The sequence below is a fragment of the Pinus tabuliformis genome, chromosome 9 (genome assembly GCF_031772625.1).
Source record: "Pinus tabuliformis cultivar Carrire ecotype Pingquan chromosome 9, CPIR1, whole genome shotgun sequence".
Taxonomy (NCBI): Eukaryota; Viridiplantae; Streptophyta; class Pinopsida; order Pinales; family Pinaceae; genus Pinus; species Pinus tabuliformis.
Window position 1 is genome coordinate 835,821,128 of NC_142307.1, and position 14,502 is coordinate 835,835,629.

At 39.8% G+C, this 14,502-nt stretch overlaps 1 protein-coding gene and 1 pseudogene across 1 annotated transcript; both read right to left on the minus strand.

Moving 5' to 3' along the window:
- Nucleotides 1-452: 452 nt before the first annotated feature.
- LOC149151386 (uncharacterized) lies at nt 453-1,415 on the minus strand. The gene is made up of 2 exons (XM_089443142.1): nt 1,307-1,415; nt 453-1,192 (listed from the first exon to the last, which is right to left on the minus strand). The coding sequence occupies exons 1-2, from the start codon at nt 1,413-1,415 to the stop codon at nt 453-455; spliced, it is 849 nt and encodes a 282-aa protein (XP_089299268.1).
- A 933-nt stretch (nt 1,416-2,348) lies between these two features.
- Nucleotides 2,349-3,385, minus strand: LOC149151387 (uncharacterized; annotated as a pseudogene).
- Between the last annotated feature and the right edge of the window lie 11,117 nt (nt 3,386-14,502).

Genomic DNA, 14,502 nt, shown 5'->3' on the forward strand with positions numbered 1-14,502 from the left:
TCAGAATTTCAAAACCCAAAGCTTTTCAAATGGTTTTACTGAATTTTCTAGGTTATTTTAGTTATATAAAAATGAATTTTTACACGGTCAAAACAAATCAGTGGTGTGGACAGTTCTTCCAGCTGAGTGACTAATAAAATCTTTTTTCATTATCAGGAGAACAACATATTCATAAACCAGCCCCAGGTCACACAAGTGTCTGCATGCCCTAGCCAGTGTAACCTGGAAATGCGTCCCCAAAAAAGCCGAGTAACAGGACTGCCGAGAGTATAAATTTGTCAATGCAAGGAATTATGCTGGCACGTAGTTATTCGACAAGCAATAGAGTTGGAGTACCAACTGGTTTTCAAATCACTTTCAAGGCTTCTGAGGGGGAACACTCTGGGTCCCTCAATTTTTAGAATTGAAGTTATGGATGCATACCAAAGCTGCAGCCCTTATTAATTGAAGTTTCATTTCAAGCAATTAAATTTCATCTCAGGAATGCTGCATGAAAGAGAGAAAGCAATTATGTCTGAGCTGGAAACCCATTCTTCATCTGTGAAGAAATTCACAATGGATGCCAGGCATTCTTGCAAAATGCCAGAACGACAAAGAAGTTTATGATCTAAAAAGAACCGTGTTACCATGACTGCCAAATTCTCTGATTCAGAGGCTGTTAAAATAGACCGCGACTTCCTTTCCCAGCAGCAAGCCGCCACAAATTTGACCCAAGACCGAATATTCTCTGGCAGCCCATCGTAGGAAAAATCATCTTTATCTTCTGAGAGCATCCGCTCATCTCCCATACAATCTTCCAAATATCCGTATATTTGAACAGTTTCTTTAATTTGATCATAGGTAGGAACCCAATCAAGAGTACAAAAGCTTGATGAACCCTCAGTTCCTGAAAGAATGATGTTGCATAAGAAATCACAAGCAGACATCTCCACATTTTCATTTGACGTGTGTGCCATTAAATTGAAGGCCCAACATACAGTAAACTCATCACAGTGACTACGAGAAAAAATCAAGTTTAGAAGCCAACCACTTCTTAAAAGCTCTACCATGAAAGACTCTCCATTTTCAGCACTCAAGCATGTCATTAATCTGAGCTCGCTGTTTTCTGAAAGTTTTTGCAGTAGGGGACACACATCAACTGTTGGAACAACCAGTTTTGGAGAGGATTTCTGAGAACCAAATATTCTTTCACCTCATAATGACTTAGTCTACCAAAACGATTACCAGAGATATGACTATAAACCCCCACATATACAAAAATACTTTAGCTAATAACACGATGAGCACAACAAGGATTTTTCCATACCTGCACTCTTTAGTGATAAGAAAACATCGCAGATTTGTGAAAGCCCATTTCCTTGGGAATCTAAAACATTGCATATGAGTTCAATACCATGTGTTTCAAAATTCGGCATTGTTTTTATAAAGTTAAAAAAATAATTAAAATAGCAGATGGGGAAATTGGTAGTAGATGGGGGCGATTCTGAGAATCGCTGGGTGGTGGGGCGATTCTCATAATCGACCCGCCACCACCACGCCACCACCACTGGTGGCGGGGTGGTGGCGGGGTGGTGGCGGGGCGATTCTGAGAATCGCCCCACCACCCGGTGATTCTCAGAATTTCAAAACCCAAAGCTTTTCAAATGGTTTTACTGAATTTGCTAGGTTATTTTAGTTATATAAAAATGATTTTTTACACGTTCAAATCAAATCAGTGGTGTGGTGGTGGCGGAGTGGTGGCGGGTCGATTCTGAGAATCGCCCCACTACCCGGCGATTCTCAAAATTTCAAAACCCAAAGCTTTTCAAATGGTTTTACTGAATTTGCTAGGTTATTTTAGTTATATAAAAATGATTTTTTACACGGTCAAATCAAATCAGCGGTGTGGACAGTTCTCCCAGCTGAGTGACTAATAAAATCGTTTTTCATTATCAGGAGAACAACATATTCATAAACCACCCCCAGGTCACGCAAGTGTCTGCATGCCCTAGCCAGTGTAACCAGTATATCTTTTTCTTTCTCCTTTGAAATGCTATGTGCGTCAATGTCACTATTAATGTTAAATTTCTCTTCCAAACAATTGCAAAGCCATGAAAGGGTGGTAAAAGACATTGATACGGGCTGGAAATGCGTCCCCAGAGCCGAGTAACAGGACTGCCGAGAGTATAAATTTGTCAATGCAACGAATTATGCTGGCACGCAGTTATTCGACAAGCAATAGAGTTGGAGTACCAACTGGTTTTCAAATCACTTTCAAGGCTTCTGAGGGGGAACACTCTGGGTCCCTCAAGTTTCAGAATTGAAGTTATGGATGCATACCAGAGCTGCAGCCCTTATTAATTGAAGTTTCATTTCAAGCAATTAAAGTTCATCTCAGGAAGGCTGCATGAAAGAGAGAAAGCAATTATGTCTGAGATGGAAACCCATTCTTCATCTGTGAAGAAATTCACAATGGATGCCAGGTATTCTTGCAAAATTATAGAAAGAAAAAGAAGTTTACGATCTAAAAAGAACTGTGTTACCATGACTGCCAAATTCTCTGCTTTAGAGGCTGTTAAAATAGACCTTGAATTCCTTGCTCGGTAGCAAGCAGCCACAAATTTGACCCAAGACTGAATATTCTCTGGTGGCCCATCGTAGGAAAAATCATCTTTATCTTCTGAGAGCATTCACTCATCTCCCATACAATCTTCCAAATATCCGTATATTTGAACAGTTTCTCTAATTTGATCATAGGTAGGAACCCAATCAAGAGTACAATAGCTTGATGAACCCTCAGCTCCTGAAAGAATGATGCTGCATAAGAAATCACAAGCAGACATCTCCAAATTTTCATTTGACGTGTGTGCCATTAAATTGAAGGCCCAACATACAGTAAACTCATCACAGTGACTACGAGATAAAATCAAGTTGAGAAGCCAACCACTTCTTAAAAGCTCTACCATGAAAGACTCTCCATTTTCAGCACTCAAGCCTGTCATTAATCTGAGCTCGCTGTTTTCTGAAAGTTTTTGCTGTAGGGGACACACATCAATTGTTGGAACAACGAGTTTTGGAGAGGATTTCTGAGAACCAAATATTCTTTCACCCCATGATGCAACCTCAATTGTTGCAGCAATATTATGCACTTGCCTTTCACACTCACTAACAAACTCAGACAATTGCTCCTCTTTCTTCTTTCCTCATTTATCATCCTCCTCATCTGAGCTATTAGATGAGTACATCCTTGCTTTTTCCGACTCTCTTTCAACACTTTTAATCTTCTCTTGATAATGGTCATGAAGAAGCTCATCCAAACCAATGAGAATTGCACTTTTTTTTCGGTCCGGAGCCTTGGGGGCGTCAAGTCCTCCATTTCAAAGTCCAAAAAATCGGTGTCCTCCATCTACTCTGGAGCGAAATTATTAATTGAAGTTTCATTAATATAATTAACTCATTATTATTATATTGGATGAAAATCATGTACATACAATATAATTGTGAAATATAACCATGGGCGATATATAGCTTCTATTCAGCGTTTGTACATACAATATAATTATATATAGCTTATATTCAGCTTCTGTACATACAATATAATTCTGAATAATTGTGAAATATGAGCCATTTATAGCTTTTGTACATACAATATAATTCTTCTCCTATGGTTTCAATTCAACTTTTGTACATACAATATAATTGTGAAATATAACCATGGGCTATATATAGATTCTATTCAGCTTCTGTGCATACAATATAACTATATATAGCTTTTATTCAGCTTCTGTACATACAATATAATTATATATAGCTTCTATTCAGCTTCTGTACATACAATATAATTCTGAATAATTGTGAAATATGAGCCATTTATAGCTTTTGTACATACAATATAATTCTGCTCCTATGGTTTCAATTCAGCTTTTGTACATACAATATAATTGTGAAATATAACCATGGGCTATATATAGATTTTATTCAGCTTCTGTGCATACAATATAATTATATATAGCTTCTATTAAGCTTCTGTACATACAATATAATTCTGAATAATTGTGAAATATGAGCCATTTATAGCTTTTCTACATACTATTATTTATCACAATGAAAATCATGTTATCTACAATTATTTATCAGTGGTGTTAACCTACAGGATTTTACTTTTATGGCATGTTTCTGATTTTCAAACTAAAATATTAAACTCATGACAAAGTCAAAGCAATTTTAAAAAACATCCTCCAACTAAATTATCACGAAAATTATTTACCATCTTCCAAATTTTAAATATTTATATTTAATAGATAAATTATCCCATAAATAATAATTTACCAATCACCTATAACCTTAGTCTCTATCAAATAAATAATATAAAACCTATCACTTCTGAATTGACATGAGGTTCGCTTTCAATCTTCTGATATTTTCAGAGGAAAAGATATTTCCCATAATCCTGTGGGTACTTAGTAGCAAGTGCCTTCACTTTATGAATCCCATATTTTTCATACTCTACATGCTGCCTTGTCCTTAACTTATCTTAGATTTGGTACTGTTGTGCGGAAAAATCCTAGCACTGCAAAAGATCTGTGGGAAAGGGTCATTGAGGTGGATATTTTGTAGTGTGTATCTTTAAAATTGAGGTAGAAATGGTATCATATCTATAATATTGGGGAAATGCCATGGAATTTTTAAGCATAAAGTTGAGGCAGAAATGGTATCACAGTAATAATATTCGGGATGACATGGCAGTATGTGGCCAGCCATTTGATTGTTTGTGGATATAATTGTTTGTATGTTGTTTTCATGTTATTACTGACAATGATGATCAATGAGAAAAGAGATGAGGTGTGATACATGTTACAGTGTGTCCATTCAGCAAGATAAGACTCCCAAAGATCTTGTACATATTCTTCTCACAATTCACCACTTGTTATAGGTACTTCTGCTAAGTTTTTCTTTACGGAAACTGCGAATGAATATTAAGCGGAAGTCAATTTAAAAAACTAAGTAATATATCTTTTACATTGAATTAATGGATAATCCTGTTGTCAATTTAAAAAACTAAGTAAAATATCTTTTACTGACCGATTTTCCTCACTCATAAATATTTGATTTAGGATCAAACATAATATGATATAATTATATAACTGAATAATAAGAAAATAATCAAATTAATGACTAAATGATAGATATAAGATCAAATTAATGACTAAATGTCAGATATAAGATAGTTGGTAATAGGGTGTGTTGTGAAGTCATTAGGGTTATTATTGACTCCTTAAATATGACTCAAGGATTTCTAAAAGTATTCTTCCAATATTAATGAGTTTCTATGTCTACAATGTAATCACCACAATAAAATAATAAGCATTTACTACCAACTAGATGTTCATAGCCCCATAAAAGGTTTTTATATCCCTCGTTACTTCCCCCCATTGGGGTGCTTTTCATTCATTTTATTTCTCCCTTTTCTTTTATTTAGATATGAGGATGGGTAACATCTAATTGATAATATTGGGGGAAGCAACGCACTCAATAACCATATTAATAGGGGTGTCTCCTTATATTGGGTGTAAATTCTTGACCTAATTGACTTTTTAGAATTGTTGCCAAGGGAGATGTTTTTACGCTGTTGTTAAGATATTCGTAGTGAATTTGATAAATGTAATCGTTTCTCAATGGTAATTTATGTTAACGGAGGTCCAAACTTAAATTTTCTCATTTTGGTTGTGTTTCCCATTGTGGTATTAGCGTCCATGTGCTCCTCATGAGTCACCTGCAACAAAATAAGACAAACACAAAATACCATGTAACTATATTTAAAACGCCGTCAAAGTTATTATTGTGGTTCATAAGATGACAGTGACAGTGACCTTCCTTTAAAGGTTTGGAAATAAATTAAAATAGATTATTATTATGGCCTTAGATACTCTAATCAAAGTAAATCGAGTGGTCGTAGGTAGCTCATCATATTCTCCCTACATGTGGGGCATGATTTCACTGATGATACATTATTAGGATTGTGATTGATACTAGAGTTATCTTCTGGGAACTTGCTTGTTTTTTCCAATTATTTCATTCTTGAGAGAAAATCCTCTGGCATCTAGGTTTGGGATTTATTGATAGCAAATGAAGTTATCCTACCTTCATGTTACACTAAAATTTGTCACCATGACTATTTGCAGTTAGTATGGCTCCATCAACTGTCATACTATCCTCCTTGGCAAGCCTCATACCTCTGCTCTCCATGTCAAACTCCAAGAAAGAGAGAAAGTCATTAAAAATATATATATCTCTGGGTACGCAGTTTCTCTTAGCCTTACCTGCGTGTACGCACCTCAAGTTCACAATACCTGCGTACTTGTACGCTCTGTATGTAAAGCAATGGGTGTGTACTCCTGTAAAGGTCAAAAGGCGCAAGTTTCACTCCAAAAAAGTTACTTGTGGCCATTTCTAGAGCCTTCTAGAAGCTTGTTTGACGTGTATGAAGCGCCTCCAGATGGTTCATGTATCCCTACCAAAGAGGAACTTATCCCATCAAGAGGGGAGCTATCCCATCCAAAGAGGGGCTTATCCCATTGATGGTGGACCTGAATAACTTCCTCTAGAGCACTATAAATACAGGCATTGGGCCAGAGGGAGGGGAGGTTGAAAGCTGAACATTCCTAAGGGTAGATGTTGCTGGAATTAGGACTCCCTTGTAAAGCTTGAGAGGAGAGATTCCCATCCTTTCCTAGCCTTATTTGAGAGTGGGTGAGCTGATCAAAGTAAAGGAAAACTCTTGCTGGACCCTGGGAGGGACTTGCACAACACCAAGGCTCAGGTTGTAATGGTTCCTTTTGTTACCTTTTAATGCAAATGAACTTATTTTTCTCAACATATTGTTATTCATGGTTTGTTTCATATACTCCTTGGTCTATATGATAGATATGTATTGTTTTATGAGTTTATCAGGTGCTATTTAATCTTTTGGCTTGTTAGTGAATGCAGGTTTCGAAGAGAAGGAGGAGCTCATCCGGATCGGCGAGACTGGACTACTACAAAGCGTTGGACTAAAGGTATGTTAAAGATCCCCTGATTACTTGTATTTGCAATGCATGTTTAGAGAAAGGTAGGATTTATTTGTTTTGTTTGTCACTAGAAAGCTTTTGCTTCTAGGGAGGTCGGTTGTGTCCGCACTAACGACTCTTTCCGCATGACAAAATGGCGACTCCGCTGGGGAATCCATTGATGTGAATGTTTTTTCCTTTGTATCAACTTTTGATCTGAGAAAAGTTATTTGTTTTTTGGTTTTTGGCTGTCTGACTGTGTATTTGGGTGGGCTAGCTTAGGGTTAAATTAGATTTTTGTTTTTCTTTGTTTTGCTAGAAGTATGCAGCCTCTGAGTTGAGCACAGTGCGTACCTGTACGCACTGTAGCTTTGTGCACAGAGCGTACCCGCACCTGTGCAAACAGGTCGCCTGCGTACCTCTGTCAAAATTAAGAAAATTTCAATTTTCTTCTTTTTGCCTTTTACATTTTGTTTTTCAATTTGTTTTTCTGCCCAGATCCACTAGTTTTCTGCCATAAATCTTCACCTAAGCTTGTTTCGTCAGTGTCGAGGGTTTTAGTGAAATTCATAGGGATTTTGCCTTAGGGTTTGATTTTTAACTGGTCCTGTAGTGACTTTGGCGTTAGAGGTTGTCAAACTTTGGATCTCCTTGGTTTTGTTCAGTCCTCTTAGGAGTCGGGCCTGTCATAGAAATCACCCTTGTGAGAGACCTACCTTTGCGTCTTCTTTTTGCGAATCTCGAAAAAGTTTGTCGTTTGAACTTTGAATTTTATTCTTGAGAAAAGAACAAAAAGATTTTGATTTTTGTTTTTGACTAGTTTTTGGTTCTGCATTAACTAGTCCTTAGTTACATTTTGACTGAGTAAAACATCCAGGAATCATCTTTAGTAGGCTTTTGACTCGTTAGATTTACTTTTAGGTGCTTTTCTCTTAGATTTCCTTTTGAGTGAAATTGAGTTGATTTGATTGCCATAGCTTTTTTAACTTTGATTTTTGTTAAAGTAAGTTTTACATGCTTTATTAATTAGGAAAAAATACAAAAATATCTTTTGAAGGAAGGTTTGCTTGAGTAGCATTTGAGTCTTTGAAAGAAAAAGGAATTTTCATGAAGTGATTAGTGGTCATGTGTCGTATGTTTTGAAAAGATAAAGAGTTTGTTTCTTTGTTTCTCATTGCCAAGAAAGTTGTCTTTATTTCAAATTTGCATTCTCCAACTCTCTTAGCTAGGAAATTCATTGAAAAAGGAAAAATTAGTGTAAATCATCCTAAGTGCATATTTTTAGTGGATTTCGGTCGAGTCTACACACCACCAGTTTCATCTCCACTACCTTTTCTCTTAAAGAAAGCCATAAAAATTAACGCTTAAAGTAAAATCAACTTAGTAACTTTTATTTACTAGGGCTCTGAAACACCAATATAGATCAGGCTAGTGTCTTGGAGTAGGAGAGTAATTAACTCTCCAAGACAGCAAAACCAAACAAGTAGCTCATCTTGTGGTAGGATAAATCCAACTGTTTCATTTGTACTCTGGGAAAGCTCCTCTTAAAGGAGAAGCACGATCTCGTGTCTGAACCAGTGAGGGGATCAATCCTCCCTCGTTGGGAACGACGCCAGACACGCACGTATTACAAACGGTAAACCTCGGATTAACCATTGTCGAGGAGCGAGGGGTCACTTGTCGGTAAACCTTGGATTATTGTCAAGGAGCCGGCAAGGGGATTGAGCTTGATACTCTGCCCTTGCGTGCTGTCGGAGTGTAGACTGTTCCCCCAGGTGCATTTGTTGCTGTTGGTAACGTTAGTGAACATTATCTTTAGGATTCTACCGAGGTGACGGTGGAGGGAAGATCCCACTGTACCTAGAGCAGATGTTGGCTAGACTCACTTGGATTTTCTGGGGGGTTCACTTTACTCGAGACGGTTAAAGTGGAGGAACTTGTGCCGGTCTATTCATTAAGCAGGTTGCCGGGGTAACTGTTCCGCCCACCACTTCTGTACTGAACTTGGTGATGTTGGGTTTCATCTCCAACTAGTGTTTTCGGTCCGGATGGCTACTGTTTGTGTATGGTTTGACGCCCTAGATTCTTTAGGCGTGTGATTCAAATTTTTTTGGTTCTTTAGAGACTTTAGGTGGTTTGCTTTGAGATTTTACTTTGTTCGTGTGTGCAGTAGTTAAAAGTTTTTAACTGTGGCTGAATTACCGAGACAGTCCCGTAGACTTCGGGGCAAGTCTCCTGAGATTGTTACCGTGGCCGATTTGTTGAGGCAGTCCCGTAGATTGCGGGGTGAACCTCCTGAAGAGGTCCCGAGTCATTAAGAAGGTTTGAAGGTCCTTGTAACTCCTAGTGGCAGTAAAGTAGGTTCACCTGAAGAAGGAGAATCGTCATTGGTAGTCCATCCAGATTACCAAAGTCTAGAAACAGGTTATAATCCCGAAGCTGTTGCAGTTTCCGAGCTTGCTGGTAGTTTTTCATCTACTAGTGATATAGGCGAAGAACCTGAAGTATCTGAACCTGTTACTCCAACTTCTAGTGCACCTGATTCACCTAGGGTAGAAAGAGTCATCACCAAAAATCTTCCTGCTGGTTTGATAGCTATTGAAGAACTTGCTCCAGAGGAAGAATTAGGCGTATCTATCCTTGAAGATCAACCTACTATTGATCTAAGGGAGCGTGAATCTATCTTTTACAGTCCTCCTAGAAGTACTACTTGGTACCTTTCGTTAACCAATTATTTAGACAACTCAGGGATAAGTTTTTCTCCACCTCGAACTCCTTTTCCACCTGGAGGTATTTATACTCTTGTCAATATGTCTGGTCAGTCGTCCGTGTTCACTCAATCTCCTGAATCTTTCTTGTACGGCGGTCCTTCTGTTCCCTCCGGGTATCAGTCACTTTCTGGTACTTTTGCGGGAGCATCTCCTCAACCCATTGAACATGGGTTATTAGCTGGAAACAATGGTAATAAACCGTTGGGTGTAGGAGACATTTACATGATGTCAGGTTCAGTTCCCGTTTCTCAACCTCAAGGTGGTCAATTACCGCCTGGGGGGCAGCCTCAATTAACGCCTGGGGGGCAACCTCAAGGTCAAGGTCAACCCCAGTATCAGTATTTACCTCAAGGTTATCAACCTCAAGGTCAATACTCGAGTCAAGGTTATCAACCACCTCAAGGTCAATCATATGTTCAAGGTACGGGAACTGTGCCTTTCAGGTATCAATCCTATCCTCAATCCGGTTATGGATCTCAATATCCTCAACCTGTCATGGGTCAATACCCCGGAATGAACATAGTGTGGGATCCATCGCAAGTTCAACAGGTATTGCAGCCAAGTATACAGTTGTCATCTCAAGCTGGACAACCTTTAGTTGCTGGTCCATCCCAGCAACCGGTCCAGTCTAATGTTCAAACTTCTGTAACTTCGGTAGTTACTCAGCCGCCAATTGCACCTAGTACTCCATCTCAAACGGCTGCTGCAACTACCGCAACATCTGCTCCTTCCACCACACTTGCTTCTGGAGTATCGACAGCTCCGGTTTCTACTGTCTCTGCAACTACTCCTCAGACATCTTTACCATTGTCTGGATCTACGATTCAAACTACGGTTCAGATGCCTGTAGGACAGCCTGGTTTAAGTACGGTTGTCACTTGTCAACCACAATTCACTTATCAACTGTACGAGGGACAGTACCAATACGGGCCTGCTGTCCAATAGCCGGTTTACCAGTATCAACCGTATCCTGGGTACACTTATCAACAACCTCAGCAACCCCAGTACGGTCCGGTTAATCCTGGTTTTCCAGGAGGATATAATATCCCGAATGCGATTCCAATTCCAAGTTATCCTGGATATCCTCCTCCTGGGACTGGCCTTGTGACCCAGAGTTTTAGGGATCCTAATCGGCAATTACCGTTTATCGCAACTTTGGATTTACCAGACTTGACGCGCCTAACGAACGATCCAATACAATATCTTTTGTTCTGGTCGCCAATGCCAAATAAGTTGCCCAGTGATATACCCAAGTTCGAAGGTAAGTCTGGAGAGGATCCGTCCAATCATGTGATGACTTACCACCTCTGGTGTGCTTCAAATTCCATCTCGGATGATTCGATCCGCTTACGTCTTTTCCAGCGTACGCTCATTGGTCTCGCGGCCAAGTGGTACATTGAGTTACCACGGGCCTCTTTTTACAATTTTAGTCAGTTAGCTACCTCGTTCCTAACTCATTTTCAGTTGCCGGTCAGATATGATAATGGCATAGAGCTACTAACTTCACTAAAACAGTCGACGTCCACTTATATTTCCGATCATATCCATGAATGGAGACGTCGACGGCGATTAGTGAAAGTTTTTATCCCGGACCAAATCTTAGCTGAATGGTTTGTTAAATCATTATTACCGAAGATTACTAAAGATGTAGCTAAGGCCGGAGTAGTTACTGAAGAGCAAGTAATTGCTCAAGCGCAGTACCTTGACTTAGTTTACACTCAGTCAGGTACGTTACATGAAAAGATCCCAGATCTTCCAAAGTCAAATCAAATCGCTGCTGATCCTTCGGGATCTCATGCTGCTGATGGCATGATTGGTTCGGTAAATACTAAAAGCAAGAAGAAATCTTCAAAGAATTCTTCGCCCATTATAACCTTACCAGATTCCCCAACAGGAGAGTCTTCTCCTGAAATTTCCGTTGATATTCACGCTGTAGAGTCATCTGCGGCTAAATAAAAAAACGGTGGGAAGAAGAAGGGTAAAGCAGAGAAGACTCCAAAGGAGAAAACAGAAAAGTCGGAATCCAATGACGAAAAGCGCAAACCTCGATATCCTTGTCTAATTTGTGAAGAGGATCATTTTACAAGAGATTGCCCCCATCGGGCCGAGGTTGTGAAAATCGTCAAAGGTTCCTCAACTCCTGCTGTTTTGAAAGATCCATTTCCAAAGCAGGAGAGTAAAATGATAGGTTCTTCCTCGAGTGCCACTGAAGAACCCATATTGATGATGTCTCATGTAAGGATTGCGACTCGATCTCACGATTATGGTAGTAAAAGTCCTGTTGATAGATCGAAAGAAGCAGAATCTTCTCATTCAAATCCATCAACCTCAGCTCCCGGTTCCGATCCACTACAGATCGAGAAACCTAACCCTGACTTAGTAATAAAACCGCCCACCAAGGGTGTACTTCGAAGGTCTGCTTTCAATCCACATGCGAGAGCAGCCCAGAATTACAACAATGTTGAGGATTTAGCTGTTTCACCCTCAGCAATGTCGGCTTTAGAAGTGTTGCAATCATGCCTAGCACAGCGAAAATTACTTTTGTCGGCTATAGGAGCTATTGATGTTCAGGACCCGAACCTGATAATCTTTGATCTAGAAAATAGTACACCGCGTCTCCCTCATTAGATGGCTTTCCAGATTCCAGTGATAGTCAAAAACATGCCTATTCATCGGACTGTAATTGATGAGGGTGCTTCTACGTGTATTATATCGATTCAGTGTTGGCGATCGCTTGGTTCTCCTTCGCTGAACCAATCCCCGACAATTCTTAAGGCCTTTGATGGCCGTGGGTTCCATCCGTTTGGCATTTTATAGGATTTGCCTATAGGGGTTGAAGGAAAAACCGTTAGTCTGGACGTGGAGGTGGTTGATGCCCCTCTAGACTACAACCTTCTCTTGGGTCGAAGTTGGTCTTATGCTATGACAGCGGTCGTTTCATCGGTCTTTAGAGTAATAAAGTTTCCACATAATGGCAAGATCGTGACAATAGACCAGCTGGCTTATTTTTCATCCGACCCAGCCTCTTCAGAGAGTATCCAGCATGTCGGTAAAACGACTATCCCTTATAAGGATGTTGGTGTAGGATTAGTTAAAGATTCCGGTTTACTGGGAACTTTTCCTTTTCCTCCAATCAACGCAGACCCTTCATTCGCATCCATTCATATGATTATGTCAGATACTATTATTTACGATGATCCTTGGGTTGTCCCATCTGAATCTGAGATAGAGTCATTCGGTGATGCAATGCCTTTGAGTCCATATGAAATTGCTTATGAAGTCGTGCAGTCGTTTTCCGACCCAAGTTCAACCCAAATCGACCAAATGAATGTGGTCCGTGAGGAATCCCTTTTCGCATCAACCTCGGAGTTAATAACGTTTCCCGAAGTTGTCTCATCTGACGAACAACTTTGTGAAATCCTGTGCGTAGACGATTTACCATGGGAAGATCTCCATCATAGATCTTCGTTTTTACCTGAGGATGACCGTTTTTAAAATGATTTCTCATCAATCTTTACAGCTGAATATGTCAAAGGCGCTCAGAGTCCAATGAAACATCCTGATTCAGAGCTGAATTTGGGAAACGTTTCTCGCACTATTCCCATTGAAATTTCAGTGAAGCCTGGAATTGTTGAACACATTCATATAGGTGCCTCGTGTTCAGATGACGAAATTCAAATATACAAGGCCCTATTTCAGGAATTCCGCGACGTGTTTGCCTGGTCCTATGAGGAAATGTCGGGAATTGATCCCTCCATTGTTGTTCATGAGATCAAGACTTACCCGGATGCTAAACCCGTTCGGCAAAAACGTCTGCGTCAGATACACCCTCGGAAAGCAGCTGCAATTAAAGTAGAAGTTGAGAAGCTGTTGAAAGCAGGTTTCATTTATCCGATCCCGTTAACAGATTGGGTATCGAATATTGTTCCGGTTAACAAAAAGCAGGGAACAATAAGAATATGTATCGACTATAGGCATATCAATCGTGCTTGTCCCAAGGACAACTATCCAACGCCCTATATTGATCAAATAATTGATGATTGTGCCAGCAGTGAAATATTTTCCTTTATGGACGGTTTTTCCGGTTACAACCAAATCAATATTCTACCTGTCGATCAACCAAAAACGGCTTTCATTTGTCCATGGGGGACATTTGCTTATTGCAAATTACCTTTTGGACTTAAGAATGCCGGAGCCACTTTCCAAAGGGCAATGTCTTATGCATTTCATGACATCAAGCACATTGTGCAACCGTATCTCGATGATTTGCCCGCTCACTCCTTACGTCGAGCTGATCACCTTGTCCATTTACGAGCAATTTTTATGAGGTGTAGGCATTATCGTATACGGTTGAACCCACACAAATGTGTCTTCTGCATCGAAGTGGGACGATTGCTGGGATTTGTAGTTTCAAAAGCCGGCATTCGCGTCGATCCCTTGAAGGTCGAAGCTATCATCAAATTGCCTCCTCCTTCGAGTCTGCGCCAACTCCAAAGTTTGCAAGGGAAAGCAAACTTTTTACGCCGATTCATTCCTAACTACGCCGAGATTACCAAGGGTTTTACCCGGTTGTTGAAACAAAATGCTCAATTTTCTTGGGATGAGATAGCTCAGAAATCTTTTGATGCGCTAAAGCACGCGTTGACCCATGCACCGTTGCTGCATCCTCCCAACTACAACCAGGATTACGTTTTGTACCTCGCCGT